Genomic DNA, 22,437 nt, shown 5'->3' with positions numbered 1-22,437 from the left:
AAGCCCCACTAATTGTCTACCCCCTGCCCCTCACAGCACTGAGGTGACGGGAACACATGTGGCCATGCCTGTAACACATGGATGTTACAGATTTTCCAACATGGGTCCACATGCTTGCATAGCAAGCACTCTTATGCCCTGTACCATCTCCCCAGGGGTTATATAAAAGGACTTTAGCACCCTGAGACCAATTCTCCATTTGGTTTGAAATGTGTTAAGAAGACAGGATCTATTTCTTCCTGAGTTACACATTCCGTTTCGCTGAACTGAAAGGGAAGTGAGTGTGCTGTCTGATTTGTTGTGTATCTTTGACATTGTGCTTTGTCCCTGTTCTGAAGATAAGGATCCATGGCTTTTGATCACATGTCCCCAGGCATTGGGTTTGTAATCATAAACTCAGCACCAGCCTCATAATGAGCTCCCTACTTTGCAGCAGAACAAAATAGGGGCACGTCATGAAATTGCAGTTATCTCTTGTCAGTAGGGGAACTAAACCCTTCAGACGGGAGCGTGAATGTACATTTGCTGTGAGGAGCTGAAAGGCAAGCATTCTTTGTTTGTTTAATATATATATATATGTATATATGTATATATATATATATATATATATTTAACACAAAACTGTTTGTAAGAACCTTCAATTAGCATGAAAAGGAAGCCAGTCCCAACTGGCTTCTTAACCATTTTGGTACCAGTGTTTGGAGGCAAGTCTTGCCAGGATATCTAGGGCAAACCAGATTATTGATGAAAGAGACTAGGCTGTTTGTTTCTGGTACCACAAACGTCACTGTATAGGGAGAGGGAAGACACAGCGTAGATGCTGCCACCTCTTCTGCAGCTTGATCACTTTCTCAGTTCTAATAGTGACTTCTCTTTTTCACGGAGAGAACAGGATTTAGTCTTTCTGTGGCAGTCATCTATTTGGTACTTCCCATTTAATCTTTTGTTAAATTCTAAATTAATGTATTAGTTAATTAAAATAGCACTATTCAAGGCTGAATTTGCATTCTAACTTTGCCTGTGTGAAGTAACTTTTCTTTTCCCCTAGAGTTGGTAGTTGTCTACATATTTATTGAGTCCCAACCTGTTACATATTTATTGAGTCCCAACCTGTGGTTTTGCAATGGTTGCTCTAACATATGCACTCTTCTGAGTACCTGCAGACACATAGGTTATTTTGATGCAGCCCTCCTTTGTGTATTTACTTAGGATCACAAAAGGATGTCCTCTGTCCTGGTCTATTACTGTCTGCCTTAATCTCTTGGGTCTGTCACTGAACTTGGATCTAGGATAGCAGCCAGCAAACCCCAGGGATCTTCCTGCCTCTGCCCCTGAGGTACCTTCAATTCCAGATCTGTGAATGACAATGCTAGAGATTTGAATTCATGTCCCCATGCTTGCCCAGCAAGTGCCTTATCCACTGAGCCATCTCTCCAACCCTACAACATTGGTTCCTTCAGTGGGGACATCATTCTGGATTGGACTCCTAGGAGCTGATTGTCAGAGGCTTCTTTTTTAAAGCAAGGTATCAATTTAAGCATTTCATATGTGTATTCAAGGTAGTTTATCATATTCACTCTCCAATTCCTCCCCTAACTTGTCCATCCCAGGTCTATTCCCCTACTGGCTCCTGTCTTCCCATTTTGATTCCTTTCTAAAGTTAGTACAGTTCTCAGACTTTATCAGAGAGGTCTCTTGGTGTGAAATTCAAACTGGTCACAGCACAGTGAGTGAGTGTCAATGGAGTACTGAGCCACCATGGGACACCCCATTCTTTCCCTCCCTCCCCCTTTCTCCCCTCCCTCCCCTCCCTCCCCTTTTTTTCTCATGCACACTATATATTTGTAACTCACATACACGCATTCTTTTACACATACATATATTCTCTCCCTCCCTCTCTCTCTCTCTCTCTGTCTCTCTCCCTCTCCCTCCCCCCCTCTCTCTGTCTCTCTCTCCTTCCTTCTCCCTTCTCCCAAGATCTTTGTGAAAGAGGGGAAAGAAAATTATGATAGTCAGAAGCCAGGAAAGGCCAGAACAAAATGGTTTTTGGTGTGGGGGGGTAAGAACTAGAAAACATAAGCCAGTTAATATTGCCGTATGCTGGAGGGAGGGGATCCTGTAGTGCTGTTGCCAGTAGATGGCTTCTGGGGTTCATGGCACCACACCCAGCTTTTCCCATGTGCTGTGGAATTCCAATTGAGATCCTCGTGCTTACAAGGCAAGCTCTTCATTGACCTACTTAGGCTAGAAAGTTGCTTTTGTTTCTTTGGTTTGTTGGTCAGATGTCTCACAGCCATTGGAGGCAGGAAATTCTCTCACCAACCTGGGGATGAAGCACACCCCCTCTACCCCGTGAGTTATCACAAATGTAGTGGAAGAGGAATCAAGTGCCACTCAAACACTTCATCTCACTAGAGGAGAATCGAGGGCAATCATCACTGAGAATGGGAGCTGGGTAGATGCTGCTAATTGCCTCTCTGTCATCCGTTCACTTTTTAAAAACCTGAAAAGCTGTTCAAAACGCATGTATTATCATAAGCATTCTTAACATTTTAGTGACTGTTCTTTATATTGGAAGTTGTAAGTAGTTATGAGGAATACGAAATGAATCCCATTATGAAGTACAAACACTAAGCCTAATTTAGCATGAATGTATTTATTGTGTGTGTATGTTTACGTGGAGGCCAGAGACTGGCTTTCAGGGGTTGTTTCTCTCTTTCCACATGTGGGTCCCCCAGGTAACAAGTCAATCTCAGACCCTCAGGTTTCCACAGCAAGCACCTTTACCTTCTGGGCCATCTCACCGACTCATGATCTGGTTTTTAAATCTTTATTTTTAAAAATTTCTTAGACTGTGAAAAATAATATGCAGTCTTTAGTTTAGACTTTGATGTAAGGAAACCCAACATTTGATCCTATCTTATCCCAACTCAGAGCTCAGTTGTCCACTTAGCCACTTTTACCCTATTTCCTCCTCCTCCTCCTCCTCTTCTTCCTCCTCCTCCTTCTCTCTCTCTCTCTCTCTCTCTCTCTCTCTCTCTCTCTCTCTCTCTCCACACACACACACACACACACACACACACACACACACACACACACACACACACACAGCTTTCAGGCTCATATGAGAACAGGCAACATTTCAAAAATGGTATAGAATTATGTTTTATTTGCTTTAAAATTCAGCTTTCTTATAAAGGGAAAAGAGCAAACAATTAAAAATCTATAAACAAAGTCAATGCAGAAGTAGTAATGAAACAGCCTCAGACATGAAAGTGACAGAGGATCTATGCAAATGAGGTCAGTGGAACACTTCTTAATCTAGCATTCCATATGAATTCCTCTATTATCAACTCCAAAACAAAAGAGCCAGTGTTGTGATGCTGGACAGAGACGATGCCCCAGTGACCAATTACTTTAAATATTTCATATTAAGTACGGTGGAGGGAAGGAGGGAATTAAAGGACTCGGCTCCTTTGGAGACCTCAAAAAATACTTCCCAGCCATTTGGGGGGTATCTCAGACCTGAGAACAGTCACTTGATCATGTGCTTTTGTCTCTCCAGGGAGAAGCTGGCTGTGGCCAGGCTGCAGAGAGAAGTTGCCCAAAGGACAAGCCAAGGGGCCATGGTGAGTTTTAGCTCTTCTCCCGCCCTTTGACCTCCCGTCCTGAGAGCTCTGGCTCCAAAAGCATTAGCACCAGCAAGCATGTCGAAGCCAAATATTTACATGTAGTCAACTCCATGATCGTACCTTTGTAAATGATGTATTTATTTCAGTTTAGATAGCTTTGCCACGGAAGGCCAGAGAGACACAGACAGGCAGGCAGACCCCCACATCCAGATTTGAAATAACACTCAAATGTTCAGAGGGTAGAGGGCTGCACTTTGACGATCTGGATTGGATAGTCAGGCCAAGTCTGTAAATGTAGAAATTTAGATGTTTTTACATAAGTAAAGTTGAATATAACTCAACCCTTTCTGTTATTCGAAGGTAAACCAAATGCATTACAGAAAGAACCCCTGGGTGTTTTGTAATTGCCCTTTATTCTCTTCCTCCTGTGTCCTGTATTCACCCTGTCCTTTCTAGCTTGACTTCTTAGGAAAACTGATGCTTCCTTATGTTTCTGAATGGTTATACCCCCTTCCCCCAAAAAATCAATATGTAATTTTTGGTCCACCTAACCGTAATTTTATAGACCATTTTCTCCACCTGAGTATCTGCTAGGGTGTCACTGTAACATCCAAGGTGACTGTCTGGGTACCCAGGGAGCCTGTGTGTGAGAATTAAGTGCTGTTGTGATCTCTGAGAAAAAACTAGCACACCTTCTTACTTTGCCCTCCTTCTGGCAAGACAGTAGCAGGTGTGTGAATCTTCAGCAGAAGATTCTATTCTCTATGGAAACGTAGTAGGGTGTTCGTTTGCAGCCCACAAAACCTGCTTCTATTTGATTCCATGAGAGCTAAGTTCATCCACCAAGAAGAGGAAGAAGTTTGTTAGAGTCATTGGTCCCTTGCTTCTCTTGATGGAGAGTATAAGAGCTGGGGCTACAGGCTAGATGCTGAATCTATCTGAAGTTCACAGGGAACCAGAAAGGTGCTGACCTAGTTTTGGGAAGGCAAATTACACCACTATGCTAGGAGTCAAATGTTCAAACAATTTGAGGCAGCCACACAGAAGTATCTTTGAGCAAGGTCTATGCAAGCAAGTTGGAGAAACATAAAAGTCTGAGTGGTAAACCATGCCTTCTGTAACTGGACAGCTCACTACGGTATAGACAGCTCTGGAGGCAGAGCAGAAGCCTAGTCATTCCTCAGGTAACTTTTCACTTGTGTTTTGAGGGTCGCTCACTGGCCAGGAGCTCACCAAGTGGGCTGTGCTGGCCAATCAGCAAACTCCAGAGATCTGCTTGACCCCACCTCCCAGACATTGGGATTATAAACACATCCCACCACGTTCTGGCTTTTAGATGGATTCTGGGATAGAACTCCCATGTGGGTCCTCACAGCTGCATATCAAGTATTAACCACATGAGCATCCTCTTTGTTCAAGAGGGTTTCATTTGTACTAAACTCTTTATTTTGGGATATCATTAGATCTACACAAACAGTACATCTGAAGCCCTTCATCCACCTCCCCCGAATATCAACACCTTGTATGGCTGTGGTGCAGTCACCCTAGCAGAGAGATCAATGCTTTTAGTTTAACAGAGAGATCAGTGTTGTTGGTTTACTGTAAATTAAATCCCAGACTTTACTAAGATTGCACCATGACCCATCTGTGATCTACAGTCCAGTGTAGGACTCTACATTTCATGGCAAAAGTTTACCTGTGAATAGCAGGAATGAACCCATTGAACCCATGTGTGCAGTGTGAATCATACACACACATGGAACGTGAACTCCAGCCTGTTGGTAAGGTGGTGAAAAAGGAAATCATGACATTTGTAGGAAAGCTGATACAACTGGAAATCATTATAATCCGGATACACAGATAAATTCCATTTTATTTTAAATGCAGAACCTAAGTTTAAAGGGGTGTGTGTGTGTGTGTGTGTGTGTGTGTGTATCTGTGTCTGTGTGTAACTGTATGCATGTTGTGAAACTGGAAAGGAGATGATGGTGGGGGAAAGAAGAGAGCTGATAGGGCAGGGAAATGAAACCATGTGCTAAGACAGTAGGAGGAGGAAGAAAGGGAGGGAGCCAGACAGAGTGGGGTACAAGCAAGGGGTGGGGTGGTGGGGAAAGGAAATGAGTAAAAGAAAGATAATAGCATAGTATGAAAGTGCTTAAACTCTACCACTTTCCCCAGTTGTAAATGAAGACTCCATAAACATTTATAAGGAATATTAGGGGGTTAGAGAAATATAACTCATTTATTAATTTGCTTGCCATGAAAGGCATGGGTTTGATCCTCAAAACCCATATAAAACCCTGGGTGTGCTTCTTCATGCCAGTAATTGAAACACTGAGGAGGTGGAGACAGGAGGATTGTTGAGTTAGAGTGACAAGCCATTCTAGCCCACTTGACCAAATTCATTAAGAGACTCTGTGTCAGAAGCGAAGGTGGCAATCTCAAAAGGGCTTAGCAGATGAAGGTGCTTACCACCAATTGTGACAACCTGAGTTTATCCCCAGAGCCCACATTGTATAAGGAGATCATGGACTCCCCCAACTTGTCCTCTGACCTCCAAACATGCACTGTAGCATACAAAGTGTCAATAATAAATGTAGTCATGGAAAGTTCTGGTGACTGATCTCTTGCCAGCGTTGAAGATGGCTGTCATTGTCGCTGTTGTAGTTTATGCGATAGCAGCTCTCTGTGATTTGCCTCTCCTTTCCTTTATGATAAAGATGTTGCCTGCTTATAATTCACTTGATACAAACTTATACATCTGGTAGATTGGTTTGCCTATTTGAAGGAGTGACGCTGCTTTTCCTCTTCGTCCAGTTGTATATATTGATTTTTTTTTTAGCCCATATCTCAACACAATACGTGTGGCCAGTCCCCTCGACTCATTCATGTGCCACTCCCTTTAAAGAACGGTACCTTTGGATGACTGGAAACATGTCAATATTGGATTGTTTTTATTTAACATGAGTAGTTTCTATACTGGAAGAACTTTTCCTATTTTATGTTTATAAACATTATCATCTTTTCCTCTGCATGGAAAACGATGTGCTTAGGTCAGTGATCCACAGGTGCTTAAATATTGTCTGTTGTAAGTGTGACAGGTTGACATAAACAGTGTCAATATTCACGTGTGACAGTTAAAAATGATCTTCTTTTGAATTTCCATACCAAAGCTGAAAACCATTTTCCTCTATACATAAAAATCTATACCTAACTTTGGCATTTTAAAATACTTTAAAAATGTATTTTGTGTGTGTGTGTGTGTGTGTGTGTGTGTGTGTGTGTGTGTCTGTCTGTCTGTCTGTCTGTCTGTCTTCTTGGCACTGAGTTACAGGTGGTTATGAGCCACCAGTTCCTCTGCAAAAACAGCTGAGCCATCTCTCTAGCCCTGACTTTGAGTGTTGTCCTTTTGATCTATTTCTTTCTCCCTTAAAAACACTGGACTATTTGATTGCAGTGACTGCCTAGTGAGACTGAACACCAGGCCATGTGGGTCTCCTGACTTTGTTGTTTCCTTGACTTCGTCACATCCCACGTCCCTCTGTTTCCCACACAGCAGTGGAGTCAGCTGGCCAGTTTTCTGAAGAAATGCCCCAAGGCTTACTAGGAATAGCATTGAGTATTTAGATGATTGGGGACAGGAGTGACACCTGTGTTCAGTATCAGGGCTTTCTTTCAATATTTTAGCCATTGGCTCTTACTTTTGTTTTAATCCTGAATCCTAAAGAAAATGTTGACATTTCTTTTTTCAAGACTGCCAGCTAACCACACTAAATGTGGGCCACATGGTCCTCTTTTGAGTTCACCTTCTGACATTCATAGCTCTGTGGACCTGTGTGGGTTTGGGCACATGTCACCGTGAGACCCTGGCTCAGTTCTTTGTACCTCTGTCCTCACAGTCTAGTGGATGCCGTGCCACTAGACCCGAGCATGTAAAGTCATGGCAGCATCAAGGGGCTGTTCCTGAGCTCTCCTGCTCCCGGGTATCTCAGGCATGGTTTGATCATTCCCTGGCATCGCCTTCATATCCTAATTCTTTTTGCAGACGCCGGGAACTTTAATTCCCTTATCTTTTTCTCAAGATAAGGGAACAAACTGGGGCTTTATAGGCAGAAGCCAGACACAGCAGGGAGCAGCAGGAATTGGCCTCCCCACCTCTGGAAGGAAAGGTCCCTGCCAAAGCCATTGTTTTTAATTAGATAAAAATTCATTTGATTTGCACTGCAACATCATATTTGCCAGCCCTGCCCTTTGTTGCTCGATAGTGTGCAAATGGAGCTTACAGCCCTAAATGAGATATCAAGTTCAAATCTAGAGTAACTGTCTTCAGATCATTTCGATCAGAGTTAATGCTAGTTTCATTGATTTTAAGGAGCACTGTTGTATCACACATTTTTCCTGGGGAGATACAACAGAGTACCACATACACACGCGTGCGCGCGCGCACACACACACACACACACACACACACACACACACACACACACACACACACACACACCAGATAGAGTGCTCACATTCCAAGGAATGGGTATCACCAAAGTTCTTTATGGGATGAATTACAGGAATATGGATGAGGTGTTACCATAGGTAACCCTGTGTATCCAAATCTTAGCTTAGCAGAGCTGACAGCACATAAAGACTGGGAGTGTAGAACACACTGCAGAGCTTACAGGATGGAGAACATCTGTTCTAGGTGAGTCAGTTGGCCTAAGCTCTGTCCAGGGACTTTCGGCTGATCACTGAGCCTTTTATTTGCACTCTGGCTTGTCTGAAAACAGCTTTCAGCATCTTTATTGTTTACTCTTGGAGGGAAGGGCCTAGTGAATCTGATCAGTTTCAGGAACTTCCTGAAGCTATTTTTGTTGTTTATGTCTTAAGAAAATTTCCTGGGAGATGGAATGTTTCAATCTGGGAGGAAATTGCTACACAACAGGCAGAGAGAGAGAGAGAGAGAGAGAGAGAGAGAGCCAAGGTTATGTTTCATTTTTATCTAAGTGTGGTTAAGTTTCATTTTATCTAAGTGTATACTGGGAACACAATAGTGTATATATGTGTGTGTGTGTGTGTGTGTGTGTGAATGTGGGTGTACATATTCATCCATATATATGCATATATATATGCATATATATAATACAGATGTATATGTAGGTAGTTATATATGTATATTAATTCAAAATTCTTACGTGAAAGTAATGAATTCGCTGACGGTTATCCGTAGCAACTGTAATCACAAATTCAGTTTATACATAGGGCATCCTCAGCATGCTTAATTTTCTATAAAATTATTGGTAGGTTAAGGAAACCACCCTTTTAAAGATAATTAGCAATTTGATTGGAAAATTCCCCTTTTCACCAAAGACTGGAATGCATGCAAATGGCACAGCAGCCATAATTCCTGGCTGCCTTCCCTTCATTATTTCCTTTAGCAAGCACACCCGTGTGTACTTCAGAATACAGCAGCTGTTTCGTGTTCAGCAGCGAAGGAATGAATACGGGAAAGAAGGAGGAAGGAAAATAGGCACAAGTGTATATGATCATATTAATGAATTAAGCGAGTCTCAGAGGCAGCTGTGATGTTTTTCTCTGTCTCTGCGTTTTTGCTCCTCTAAGTCTCTATATTAGGGGTTAATGGATGACCTCCAACTTCCCCTTGGGTCAAGGTGGCAATGATAATCCTCTCCTCATATTCCTACTTTTAACCCACCCGTTCACACTTAGAGTGAGTTTTCTATGAGCAGCACACAGCTGGATCGTTTTCTCAAATCCACTCTATGGATCAGATTTTAGTTTTATCTATGTATGCGTGTTGTGTCTCTGCGTGTATGTGTAGGAGTCAGATGAGGGTATTGGATTCCCTGGAACTAGAGGTATAGGCAGTTGTATGCTACCCAGTGTGGATGCCGCAATGCAAGCCTGGGTCTTCAGCCAAAGCAACAAGTGTTCACTAAACCACTGAGCCATTTCTCCGGGCCGAACTCTGAGTTTTTAATTGGTGTTTAGAGGTCATTTGCTGTCAGCTGAGCTACTGATGTCTCATAGCTTGTGTGTCCTTTGTTGTTGTTTTTGCTCTCCCGTCTTACGTTTCATCATCTCCCCTGCTTCTATCCTGTGGGTGTTGAAACAGCTTTTAGGATCGCTTGTGATTTATTTATATCCTTCTTTGAGTGTCTCTGTCTGGATGTCTTTTTTAGTGTCTTCTCAAGTTATAATCTCACACACATAGCTCTGTTGCAGTTGCCAATTAATGCTGCTCAAATTGACGGATCAAATCCTGTTCCTTGCTACCCACTCCAATGTTCTGGGTTCCTGAAACAAAGACAGACAGACAGACAGACAGACAGACACACACACACACACACACACACACACACACACCGCCTTATATTTTAATGTGCTTGCTTTAAACAGCTCAATGGCTGTGCCACTCCCAAACCTACACTTGGCTAATACCTCCCCCCCTAGCCCTGCCCTATTCCTGAGTTATTACTTACTAAACTCTGTATTCTATCTTTGCTGCCCTAGACTCAGTCGGGGAGGAGGGGGGCGTGGGGCCGCTCTTTCCCAGCTCTTACATGATTGGTATGCTGCTCTCTCTTCTGTACCTCTCAGACCTAGTCCTTACTCCTTTCCTGGCATAGCAGTTCTAAAGTCCTTCCTCTCCCAGTAAAGTCCTGCCTCTGTCTCCCTGCCCAGCCATTGGCCGCTGCTGGCATCTTTATTTACCAGTCAGAAGTAACTTGGGGTAGAGACCCTCAGTGTCTTACATGTGGATTCTCTTGCAATTTTGGGAACCCAATTAACATAATACAAACATTAGACCAAATCCACAACATAGCTCATTGATTGACTGGAGAAGTTTCATTCTTCTGCCTGTCCCCTCCCCCATTTATAATGTAAATGTCTTGATTTTTCTCCATGTACTTTTAGAAACACGTCACACAGTGTTATTATTTTTGCTTCAATTGTCAAACTATTTTGAAAACACTAAGGCTTACTGTATTAATTCAAGCTCTTCTTTCTTACTGCTGTTCTAGGATTCACTCTGTAAATAAGCATTGTCCTTCCTTCCTTCCTTCCTTCCTTCCTTCCTTCCTTCCTTCCTCTTTCCCTCCCTTCCCCTCTTTTCTTCCCTTCCCTCACTTCTTTCTCAGGATCATATAGTCCAGGCTAGTACAGACCTCTCTATGTAGTGAGGGCCAGCCTTGAACTCCTGTTTCTGTCTTTACTCCCCAGGTGCTGGATGACAGGTAAGCATTATTATTCCCCACTATCATGTGACGTTTTGTTGTGCTTACTGCACACTGCTTGATGTTGTAGTATATATTGTGATTACCATAGTCAAGCAAATTAACATCTATGGCCTGTAATTTATTACATTTTAGCATATATTCTTTGGTAATTTCCTACATGAACACAGTCATTTTATATCCTATCCATCCACCACTCGCCCACTTTCCATTTTGAAAGGACATACATGGATCAGTGCAAGACACATCAAGACCAGGTTTTCAGCACAAAGGAGATTTGCCCCAGAAAGACAAATGGACAGCAAATGAGACAGAGACAGGAGACAGAGGATGAGGGAGAAGGGAACTGGAACAAGGGAGAGGGGGAAGGGATACTTGCCTGGGAGCAAGAAAAGACTACCTCTGGCTAGAGAGGAGACAGACATGGCCCACAGGCAAATGGCAGTTTAAAGGGAAAAAGGGAAACCCTTCAGGGCTTTAGGGGTTTAGTGTTAGCATGAGTTGCTTTGTTTTGACTGGGTCTATTAATTAGAGCAGTCAAAGGGGAACTTTTGATTGCTAACCTTCAATACTTTGGTAGCTGGAGCTTGGTGGTCTCCCATTTCTATCTTGGCGGTCAGCCTCAGAAGGAGGAAGTGGCCAAGTAAGCAAATAGACCTTGGGGGCTGCCTTTAGGAATGTGATCTGACACTTTAGCAAGGCAGAGGGAATTGGGGAGGGGCAAGGCCTGCCAGAGCCATGTTTGCCTTCCTAGTTTACTCTTTGTGTGTGTTTGGTAAGAGAAACAAAGTCCGTTGGCAGAATTCCCACCCTCGATGAAGTATTCTGAAAAATGGTCCTCATGCCTCAGCCAGAGGTCTGGCTTTATTGAGCCACTCCAACTGCAGGACTGTATCGTTCTCTTCTCCTACCTCACCTTTCCAACTCCTGGAACCTGCCTTTCTACACCCCCTGTTTTCAGCTTCGTGTAGATGCCACATGTAAGTGAGAGTTTCCTCTCGGTGTCTAGCTTGTTTTACTGAAACCCACATCATCCCGTTTAGCCACTTTGTCACAACTGGTCAGATCCAGTTCTTAATATTCACACTGTCTACTTTTTCCTTAAGTGTCTTTTATTTTTATTTTCCACTTGTTTGTCTACTCATCTGTCTGCATGCCTGTGTGTCTGTGTACAGCATGCATGTGGAGGCCAGAAGGAGCCAGAAGATGGATTTACAGCCCATGGATAGGAGTCACAGGTGGTTGGGAGGCACGTGTAGGTTCTGGGAGTGGACTGAGTTCTTCTGGAAGAGCAGTAGACGCTCCTTGCTGCTGAGCCGTCTCTTGTCTCTTCAGGTCACTCTATCTTCCCATCCACCCCTTCTTTCCATGCCCCGCTGTTCTGCCCATCACCCACTTCTTGGCCTTTGTGTTTCGGGAAGTGAATTTCCCACCATTGGTTACCACTTTGTTCCTAGTTATATCTTTATTTCTGTGCTACGGCTTCCCTTTCCTCATGCGTAGGAATTTAGGATTTTGTTGAACTGTGACCATAACCATTCGTGGGAGCATTTGAGTCGTGACCGCCTTCAGTCCCTCTCCATGGCAACTCTAACATCTCATGTCCTTTTAGTCATTGCCAACCACATTTCCTCACTCACTCCCAGGTGATGGTAGCTGCGTGATGAGAGATTCATTTGTTCCTTGGACACTGGGATGTTTGTGTATGATGTAAAGAGACCCCAATTTCAGCATTTTGCTTTCCTGGTGTCTGCTGACTGGCTTATCAGTCTAGAGAGCCAGCTCAGATTCCTAAGCAGCTTTTATGCTATAGAGGAGAGGTTCTCATGACTGCTGGACAAGGACTGGACGTTTGCCTCTCAAGATGGACCCCTCTGGCCCACCCTGGATGGGAAGGAAGGAATGTTTTGTTATTGTGGCCTCTGTAGCCTCTGACGTGAATGATGGGGAGCCTCACAACCCAACAAGTACTGTCAAAATCCCATCTCCCCACTAGACTCCTCTTCTGTATCCCACCAAACAGTGTATGGGCTGGACAGGAGCTCTCCACTGCCAATGGAGAGAGACAAGTTGTACTGGCTAGTTTTGTATGCCAACTTGACACAAGCTGGAGTTATCATAGAAAAGGAGCCTCAGTTGTGGAAATGCCCTCATGAGACCCAGCTGTAAGGCATTTTCTCAACTAGTGATCAAGCTGGGAGAACCCAGCCCATTGTGGGTGGTGCAGTCCCTGGGCTCCTGGTCTTGGCTTCTATAAGAAAGCAAGCTGAGCAAGCCAGAAGAAGCAGGCCAGTAGGAAACATCCCTCCATGGCCTCTGCATCAGCTCCTGCTTCCTGACGTGCTTGAGTTCCAGTCCTGACTTCCTTTGGTGATGAAACAGCGAAGTGTAAGTTTAAGCTGAATAAACCCTTTCCTCCCCAACTTGCTTCTTAATCATGATGTTTGGGCAGGAATAGAAACCCTGACTAAGACACAAGTCCCATCTCCCCTCCCACTGCTGCCTCCCCTCTATATGTGTGTGTGTGGGGGTGTGTATGTATGTATGTGTGTACCTTTGTATATATAGCCCAGAGGAAAATCTCAGCTTTCATTCCTGAGGCATTTTCCACTTTTTTTTTTAAAAATAGGTTCTCTTACTGTCCCAGAGCTTACCAAGCAGGCTAATCTAGATTGGCTGGCCTAGAAGGCCCAGGGGTTGGCTGACCTCTGCCTTGTCAGCACTGGGATTATAAGAATGCACCTCCACACTACACCCAACTACTTAAAGATTGATTGATTGATTGATTGATTTTAGTATGTATGTGGGTGTGAGGGTACACATGGGCCATGACGCTCTTGTAGAATCAGTGGACAGCTTGTGGGAGACTCATATCGTCAGGCTAAAAATATAAGCACCATTGAGGCAGCTCGCAAGCCTGTTGAGAATACATTTATTTTACTCCTGTGTGTGTGTGTGTGTGTGTCTGTCTGTCTGTCTGTCTGTCTTTCTGTGTGTGTGCCTGTGTCTGTATATGTGTGGTCTCTGTGGGTGTGTGCAGATGAGTGTGGATACCTGTAGAGGCCAAGGGAAGGTTTCACAACTGTACGTATAGGCAGTTGTGCTGCCTAACGTGGATGCTGGGAACCAAACTTAGGTCCTCCGAAAGAGCCGAGTGTAGCCACTGAGCCATCTTCCCCAGCCCACGTGGGGATTTTCAAATTTTGATACCTTCTCATGTTTGTACTGGGGATGTCTTGTACTACCTCTCCCAAGTAAGGAAATGTCAACTACAGATGATGAAATGGCCAAGTAGAGACTTCAAAGATCAACCGCCACTCTCTTATAGACTCATTGTGTAAGTGCAGACTGGAAAAGAAGACAGCTCTGTAGGGATGGGGTGACACGGGGGGGAAGGGTTGTCTCTGTTTTGTGTTCAGCGTGGCTGGCACTGGTGCAGGCACACATTCTGAGAGTACCTGTGTGAGGTGAGGCTGGGAGATGCCACAAATGAGTGACCTGGGCATGCGGTTCTGACAGCCCCTCCCACATTCATCTTGATTCAGTTGCTCCCAGGATCACGGGTATGACTCGGTCCCTGTTCCCTGGCACACAGTTATTTCCTTCATTCCCTTTGCTTGCTTTGCCATGGCAGTGAACCCTGCAGGACCTGAATCACTGTGAGCCCAACCAAACGGTATTGTCTGTGGGGGTGCATAGTGCCGACTGGGGGTGGGGAGCCTTTTATGTCACATGTAAGGGGGAAAAAGTCTGTGTTATTCAAATTCTCACCGAGTTCCTTCTGCTTATTTCTAAGCCAAAATCATCCGTTCCCTGAATTGTTTAGTTGAAAAACATCATAAATTTTGAGGAGCTGTGTTTGTACCAGCACATTTTCTTGCCTTATTTTAAACTTATGGATTTCTTAACTGTTCCTGTGATAGATTGCTTCTGGGGTGCTGTGGTACCTCATTTTCCTCTCAAGGAACTAATTAGGCAACATTGCTTTTACAGGGCGTACGTGTAATTATATGTAGCATGTAGATTTCAGAACCCCAATTTAGGGGCATAGGGTTGAGTTTAAAAAAAGTCAATGAACAAAGATTTTTTACTGGAGAGAGAGAGGTTGTAAAGAGACCCAGCCTCACATTTAAGGTAGGCACAATTTAAATGCTTTAAAGGACTTGGTTGAAGCATATATATTCATTCATGGTTGTTTTACACACATTTAGATGTGATAAAATACAAAACCATTTAAAGGCAAATCCATAGTTCCTTTGTTCCTCAGGTGTTTTACTACAAAAGGATTCAGGGGAAACAAAACGGCTGCCACGTGGAAATGTTTAAAACTCGGGAGTCATTGTTCTGCAGTTCTAGAGTGGAGTCAAAAGTCCAAGTACTGTGTTCAGTGAAAGGGCCCTGAATAGCAGTCTTTCCAAACAGCGCAGTCCATGTGTGTGCAAACATGAATGCAAGTGTATTCAATAAAAGCCATTGGCAATTTCATAGGTTATTCTATTCCATTCCCGTTCAGCACATTAAAAAGTGGTTCCATCTGTTACTTTCTGTTCCTAACAAAAGGGAATCGTTTTGATCAGTGTCCTTGTAATTCTGAGGCTTGGTATGAAACAAATCACAGTGTTAGGGCTCTTCACTGATCGGGGCTAAAATGATACACTGCCGTCTTCATGGTGACTTGGATTTGACTGGCTGGGCACCCAGGACTTTGATTTGGCTGATTACCTGCTGTGGCTTAAGTGATGCAGGACAATTATTGGTGCTTCCTGGTCACAGTGGCCTATTCCACACCTGCACCCTTTTGTTGGGAGCCCAACAGGGATGCTGGACATGAGGTCTCCATGAATAGACATCCTCTCTGAGCAACCCTCAGACACCAGATTGATTTATGGATGTATCAGGCTCTTTGTTAGCATGCGAACCCCTAATTAATTTAAAGCCCTCTGTAGAGAAATTAAACCCCTGGTTAACATTTCTAACAGACTCAGATGGTGCTAAGAATGGGGAAGCGAGTCATATGAATGGATTCATCATGGTCACTGGCGTCTGTCCTTCACAATGAAGCCCGGTATGTGGATATGAGAACACACCCTCCAATAAAGAATGGACTGTCAAAGAGCCATCCTGCTGTGGCCCCTAACCCAATTAGGCTTGTTATTCGGGTTCTAGCTTCCCATCTGCAGAGTGAGAGAGGAAGTCAGAGACTGGTATGGAGCAGAAGAAAGAAGATGTGGGTAAGAGGGGAGTCTACTTAGACTACATAGATCTCCGATTCAGTATTCCCCCAAACAGAAATACCAACTGCAGGAGTTAGTGCATATAAATGGGTAAGAGAAGATGCTTAACCCTCAGGAAATCATTTGTGTGTGTGTGTGTGTGTGTGTGTGTGTGTGTGTGTGTGTGTGTGTGTTATATGCATGTGTATTTTTATGTTTCTCTCTCTTCCTTAATTGCTCTAAACATTATTTTTGAGACAGGGTCTCTCACTGAACCTGGAGCTCACAGAGCTGCCTAGCATGGCTGACTAGTAAACTTGAGGATCTATCTACCTGTCCTGCCCCCTCCACCCTCATCCAGGGCGAGCATTACAGATAAGCGCCTACCCTGCCTGCCCTGTTGCATTGCTGCTGTGGATCCAGCATTTTCTCAACTGAGCCATCTTCCCGGCAGCCCCACCATCAAGAATTCTGTTGCTTCAAGTTGCTGTCAGTAAAAAAACTTAAATACATTAGAGGTAGAAGCATAAGAAAGAAACCACTCAAGCTCTAGAAAAAGACAAACATTAGTTTTTCTTTAATGCTAGTATAGAGAAAGACTGTTTAAATGACTCAAAAATTGACTCACTGTAAACTGATACATTTCAAGTAAAAATCTGAGACTTTTCCCTGAAGATGTACACAAAGCAAAAAACATAACCCTTAATGAAGGACATGATGGGGAAACATTAGAAATTGGAAGTCAGGGGCTGTCAAGGTGATTCAGTTTACAGCAGCTTGCCACAAAAGCAGGAAGACTAGAGTTTGTGTCCTCAGGACCCTTGGGTAATAAACAGGTGTGGTAATCTGTAACACCAGCATTATGGAAGCCAGATTGTCTGTCGGGTTTGCTGGCTACCCAGTCTAGTTAACGCATGAACCATAGGCCAACCAAAGGGCATGTATTCGAATAAGGTATACGGTGTTACTGAGGAATTACACCTGAGGCTGTGTGCTGGCTTCCATACATGTACATTCGCCTGTGCACACAGACAGATGGAGATCAAACGAACAAGCAAATATTAATAATAAACACCCCCTGTGTAGACTGAAATAGCACAGAGGGGCACAAAGAGAATGCATCACAGCCTTGTGGAATGCCCCTGGAGAAGGAGAGTGGTAGCCAAGTCCAGTCATCACTTTAGACCTCTTGAATAAAGGGTTGGGAGGGTACCATATCTCACCCATTAACTAGTGAAAGCCAGAGGATTTCACATCACCCTCTGTTGGCAAGATGATGGGGAAGCCGACCTGTTCTGCTGCCTGGAGCAGTATACATGCATGCACTTCCTTGGGATTTCCTGCTACCCAACAAAGTCACCCATGTGCTTGCCTCCAGTTTGCCTACCTTGTGTCTAGAAAGCTCCAAGACGATGTGAGTACGCAGTGCACATCTGTGCGGGTATTCTATATTGTAGGGATTTAAAAACTCCTTTAGTGTTACATTGTGTATGGAGTGTGTTTGTGGAGGTGCACCCATCTCACAGCATGCATGTGCAGGTCAGGGATATGGGTGTCAATGTTCTCTCCTCTAACATGTACGTCCTGGGTATCCAATTGAGGTCAATCAGGCCAGCGGTCAAGTTTCTTTATCCGTCAAGTCACCTGTCCATCCCACTGTGTTACTTGTGGATTGTTTATGAGTGTACAATTTTAGATTTAGCATGATTGCCTGTTCATGAAAGACAGGCTGACTGAATATTGTGTCTACACAGTATATTCCTGGGTAGTTGAGAAAAGGGAGTAAGGACAACCCCTGTGAACTCACATATTCCTAATAGGGGTTTTAAGTGGAAACCAAATATATAATAATAGAGTTGGGTACTTGTTTAAAAATGTTTAAAGATGGAGGGCAACTCCATATAAGCAGATATGTGCTTAGTTATTTATGCAAAAGAGAACTGTGAAGGATAAGCCAGAAACTAAACTGAATGGGATAAAAGGGATAGGAAAAGGAGGAGGAAGATTGTGGTAGAAGGGCCAGGCCTGGCAGGTACTGCGGAGGATAAACATTTGCATATCTCTGAATAGTAAGTCACTGTAATGTCTTACACTCACTGCATACACCCACAGAATCAATAGCTAAGTCCAGTCAGTGTGCACGTGGAGCCTAAAATCAGATACAGTCATTGTAAATAACATATATGTAATATATTTTTATAACATCTAGCATGTATTAGATAAAGTATAATATATTATTTACCTATTATGCTTATATAAATATATATTATATAAATATATAAAGTTATGAGTTGTATAAATATGAAATATATTTATCTAATATCATGCATAAATAATTGTTTAATATATACCATTTATTATATATTAGCCTTAGTGAAAGAACTTGTAATATGCATGTTACAACATATATAATACATGACCTATAATATAGACATGGATGAAAAATATTTTCATTATTTTTCAATTTTACTTTATTATATCATATCTCATGTTTATATGATTATGTTTACATTCTTCAAAGGAATATGGGGACATATAGCTGAGGGACAGAGATAAGGGAGGTTGCTAGTCAAGCCTGTTGGATTTTGCTGAAGGCAGGCCTGGGTGGTAGGACTTAATCTGCTGGAAGCTGGCAGAGTAGTTACCCCACCAGGAATGGACGAAGTGTGGGTATGGATTTCTGGGGGGCTCCATTTAAGACACCTTAGCACAGTTTCTGTTCAGATGTCACAGTGACAGTGTGAACGCGTCACTCCAATGACATACCTATGTTGGTGAAGAATGGAGTGGCTTGAGTGAAGTCTAGTCACAGACACATGCCTGTCAATGTGAATACAATACTTCCAAATCTTTTTCCCTTCATCCAGCTCCCCAACAGTTATAATACATTTCTTCACATAAAAGAGTGATGTCTGTCTTACTTTCTATGGCTGTGATAAAATACCCTGACAGAAGCAACTTCAAGGAGAATAGTTTATTTTGGCTTACAGTTGAAGAGGGAATCAGTCCTTCATGGTGGAGAAGACATAGCAGCAGGTCCAGGAGACTTGCTGGTCATACTGCATCTACATGTAGGAAGCAGGGAGTGAGCAGGAAGTAGGAGCTGACTATAAGGCCTCAAAAGCCACCCCACCCAATAGTGACCCACTGATCCCAGTGAGATGCCACTCCCTAATGGTCCCACAACCTTCCCAAACAGTGCCTCCAGCTTGGGACTAAATGTTTAAACTTGGGACTAAATGTGAGCCTTTGGGGGACAATTCGTATTCAAACTGAACCAAACAGAAATATGATTACCTCCATCATCAACAGTGTCCCACCCCAACTCCCTGCCACTCACAAACCCAGAGCTCATGAAATCCACATAGTCATCATTTGGTTGTGACTGGCATGAAGATCTATCCCTCTACCCCCCTGACCTTGAAGTATAGACTTCTTGGGCTTTCTTTTCATAAATACATGTTCAATCTGGGCCACAGCCTCTAGCAACTGACAGGATTTGTGATGCAGAAACAACTGGGCGCACGCAAGAATGAGCATACTTTAGCAATCAGTGGAGTGTTAATAGACAGAATCTGTTTCCTCTGTCTGGAATGTCAAGGTTGTTTTGTTGATCAAAAGGTTTTGTTATTAAAAGTTTAACCATTTTTTTAAGTATCTTTGGCCTTTAACCTGTAGAATTGACTCAAGAAGTAGCATACATGTATATCCCTGATACATTGGTGTGTGCATTGCTGTTGTTCAAGTATAGATATTTGACACCATCCTTAAGCTTGGCTACAGCTTTTGTTTAATGACCAATAATTATATAGTTGGTGATCAAGTCTTCAGCTAAAAAGTGTCTTCAGAGTGTCAACTCTCCAAAAGACTTGTAGACATGTGACAGAACATTATTTTATTGTTTGAGGTGTGTGTGTGTGTGTGTGTGTGTGTGTGTGTGTGTGTGTGTTTGCTGTGAGGAGGTGTTATGTGCAAATGAATTCTGTGCCCAAAGAAGCCAGAAGGGGGCGTTGAGTTCTCTAGGGAATTAAAAGAGATTCCGAGCCATTTGACCTGTGTGTTAGGGACCAAACTCAGATCGTCTGCAAGAGCAGTATGTGCTCTTAAACCACTGAGCCATTTGTCTGTCCATCCCTAAAGTCCTTTTTAAATTGTAGGTTTGATCTCCTGAAAACTCACAATGTTAAAGAAGGCATCTTTCTCACAGTGAACTTAACTTCCCATTTCAAAGTCCTTCAATTATTTTTTTTTCAACTGATGTTTGTTCCATTAAGTCTGTACATCCACTGACATTCTTAACAGAAAGAATTCTTCTTAAGAACACCGGTGATCAAAAGGCCATTACTTGTCATTTAAAGATGAACAGCTATCTTAAGTCCTATTTTCTTTTTTAAAGATAGCCCTTTAAAATTCCCTCATTACTTCCCTTCTCTCTACTCTGGTGCCAGATTTCTGCCTTTCTCTCCCCTTGTTTCTGTATTTTCATTCCCTCATTTTGTCACGTAGCTTTGATGGGGATTTGGGTGGATTGAGTGCTGCCTGGGATCTCCCCTTGGCCTAGTGGAACTGAGAGCACAAGATGCTGAGCTTGGTTCTGCCCACAAGATTTCATTATTGATTTAGGCTTTCCACCAGAAGAGGGCGCCACATTCATTAAAATAACATCCATAATCCAGGCTGCGCTCTTTTATTTCCCTAGCAGGTTCTGGACAGGATGTGTGCAACCTGACTCTTCCATTAGACCCCATGGGGGAGAAACGTGATAGCTATCCTTCAGTGGGAGAGGCTGCCTCAGGAGCTAATACCACAGGCCGATGGTCTGAGGATGCAGTCAGCACTCAAGGATAGATATGTTTTGATGCTGTCCTCTATGACAGTGACAAGAGCAAAGAACAGCCACCGTCTAAAACAGTGTGTCTCCTCTCCAAAGCCAGCATTTCTACTCAGTTGGGGATTATATTTCTTCAGAACTGAAAGGATTGGTTCTTTAATTAAGCATGTAATAGCCTTCTATTTATCATTCCACAAAACAACTGCCTCCTTGTATGGGATGGATGCCACGGGATGAAAAATAGCATGTTTCCTTCCCTTCTGCTGAAACTTGAATATGTCGTTAACAGCCCTGAGCCTCACGGTCTTTCCTTCTTCTCTCCACGTACCTGCTCCGATGTCTAGAACTCCAGTGGAAAACCTTGATTCATTTAGATAACTACACATGGCTTCCAGACTCTTAAAATTCTAAATACCCTTCTGCTTAGTAATGTGTTAATCTGTCAGAAGCCGTTTAGTTATCCAGCCCAGATTTACTTCTGAGGCTGAGCAAACCTGTCACTGAATTACCCACGGAAGACATGGTTATGTTTCCAAGAGGACTGGGGACAGTTTATTCTAAGAGCATATCTGGAAGAGTGCATCTGCATGTGAATCTCGCAGATGAGTATCTCTGTGAGTATTTCTACCAAGAAGAAGAAATAGGGTAGGATGTCAGGCCGCATATGGAGCTCGTGGTAGAGTACCTCAGCATTTCTGAGGCCTAGGTTTGTTCAGCTCGTGGGACTACTTCAAAAGAAGATAAAAAGTGACCTTAACAAAGACAGGAAAGATGTTTCCAACAGAATCTGTGCATCCAGAACTTTTGCCCAGTGCACCAGTGCTCTGTGTGGAGTCCTGTCTGTAGCTTACATAAAATCATTGTCTGGCGGACCAGGGATGTCTCAGTGCGAGAAAGCACTTCCCACACCAGCCTGATGATTTCTCTTCTGTCCCTAAGCAGCCACATGTCACCATCCCTGGAGCCGGACACTCTGTGGGTGATGGGAGGCAGAGACAGGAGACTCAAGTGGGCTCACCAGCCAGGTACACTGGAGTGGGAACAGTGACAGGAATAACCGAGACTTTGCCTCTTCGTGTGTCCAGTGAGAACTGACTCCAGCAAGTTGTTCTCAGACCTTCATGGTTTGTGTGTGTCACACACACGCACACGCACACACACACACACACACAGAGAGAGAGAGACAGAGAGAGACAGAGAGAGACAGAGAGAGACAGAGAGAGAGACAGAGAGAGACAGAGAGAGAGACAGAGAGAGACAGAGAGAGAGACAGAGAGAGAGACAGAGAGAGAGACAGAGAGAGAGACAGAGAGAGAGACAGAGAGAGACAGAGAGAGAGACAGAGAGAGACAGAGAGAGAGACAGAGACAGAGAGAGAGACAGAGACAGAGAGAGAGACAGAGACAGAGAGAGAGACAGAGACAGAGAGAGAGACAGAGACAGAGAGAGAGACAGAGACAGAGAGAGACAGAGACAGAGAGAGACAGAGACAGAGAGAGACAGAGACAGAG

General features: G+C 43.5%; 1 protein-coding gene across 6 annotated transcripts in view; it reads left to right on the top strand.

The window, feature by feature from the left end:
* The window catches only part of Nckap5 (NCK-associated protein 5), a 901,285-nt gene that overhangs the window by 357,834 nt on the left and 521,014 nt on the right, over positions 1-22,437 (top strand). For all 6 annotated transcript variants that reach the window (XM_087581938.1, XM_087581942.1, XM_087581939.1 and 3 more), the window contains one exon: positions 3,566-3,629. In XM_087581938.1, coding sequence (XP_087438064.1) covers positions 3,566-3,629 — 64 coding nt within the window. The remainder of the gene's footprint in view (positions 1-3,565; positions 3,630-22,437) is intronic.

This window comes from Rattus norvegicus, chromosome 13 (genome assembly GCF_021556685.1).
Source record: "Rattus norvegicus strain SHRSP/BbbUtx chromosome 13, alternate assembly SHRSP_T2T, whole genome shotgun sequence".
Classification (NCBI taxonomy): Eukaryota; Metazoa; Chordata; class Mammalia; order Rodentia; family Muridae; genus Rattus; species Rattus norvegicus.
This window is presented reverse-complemented; position numbering and strand designations above follow the sequence as displayed.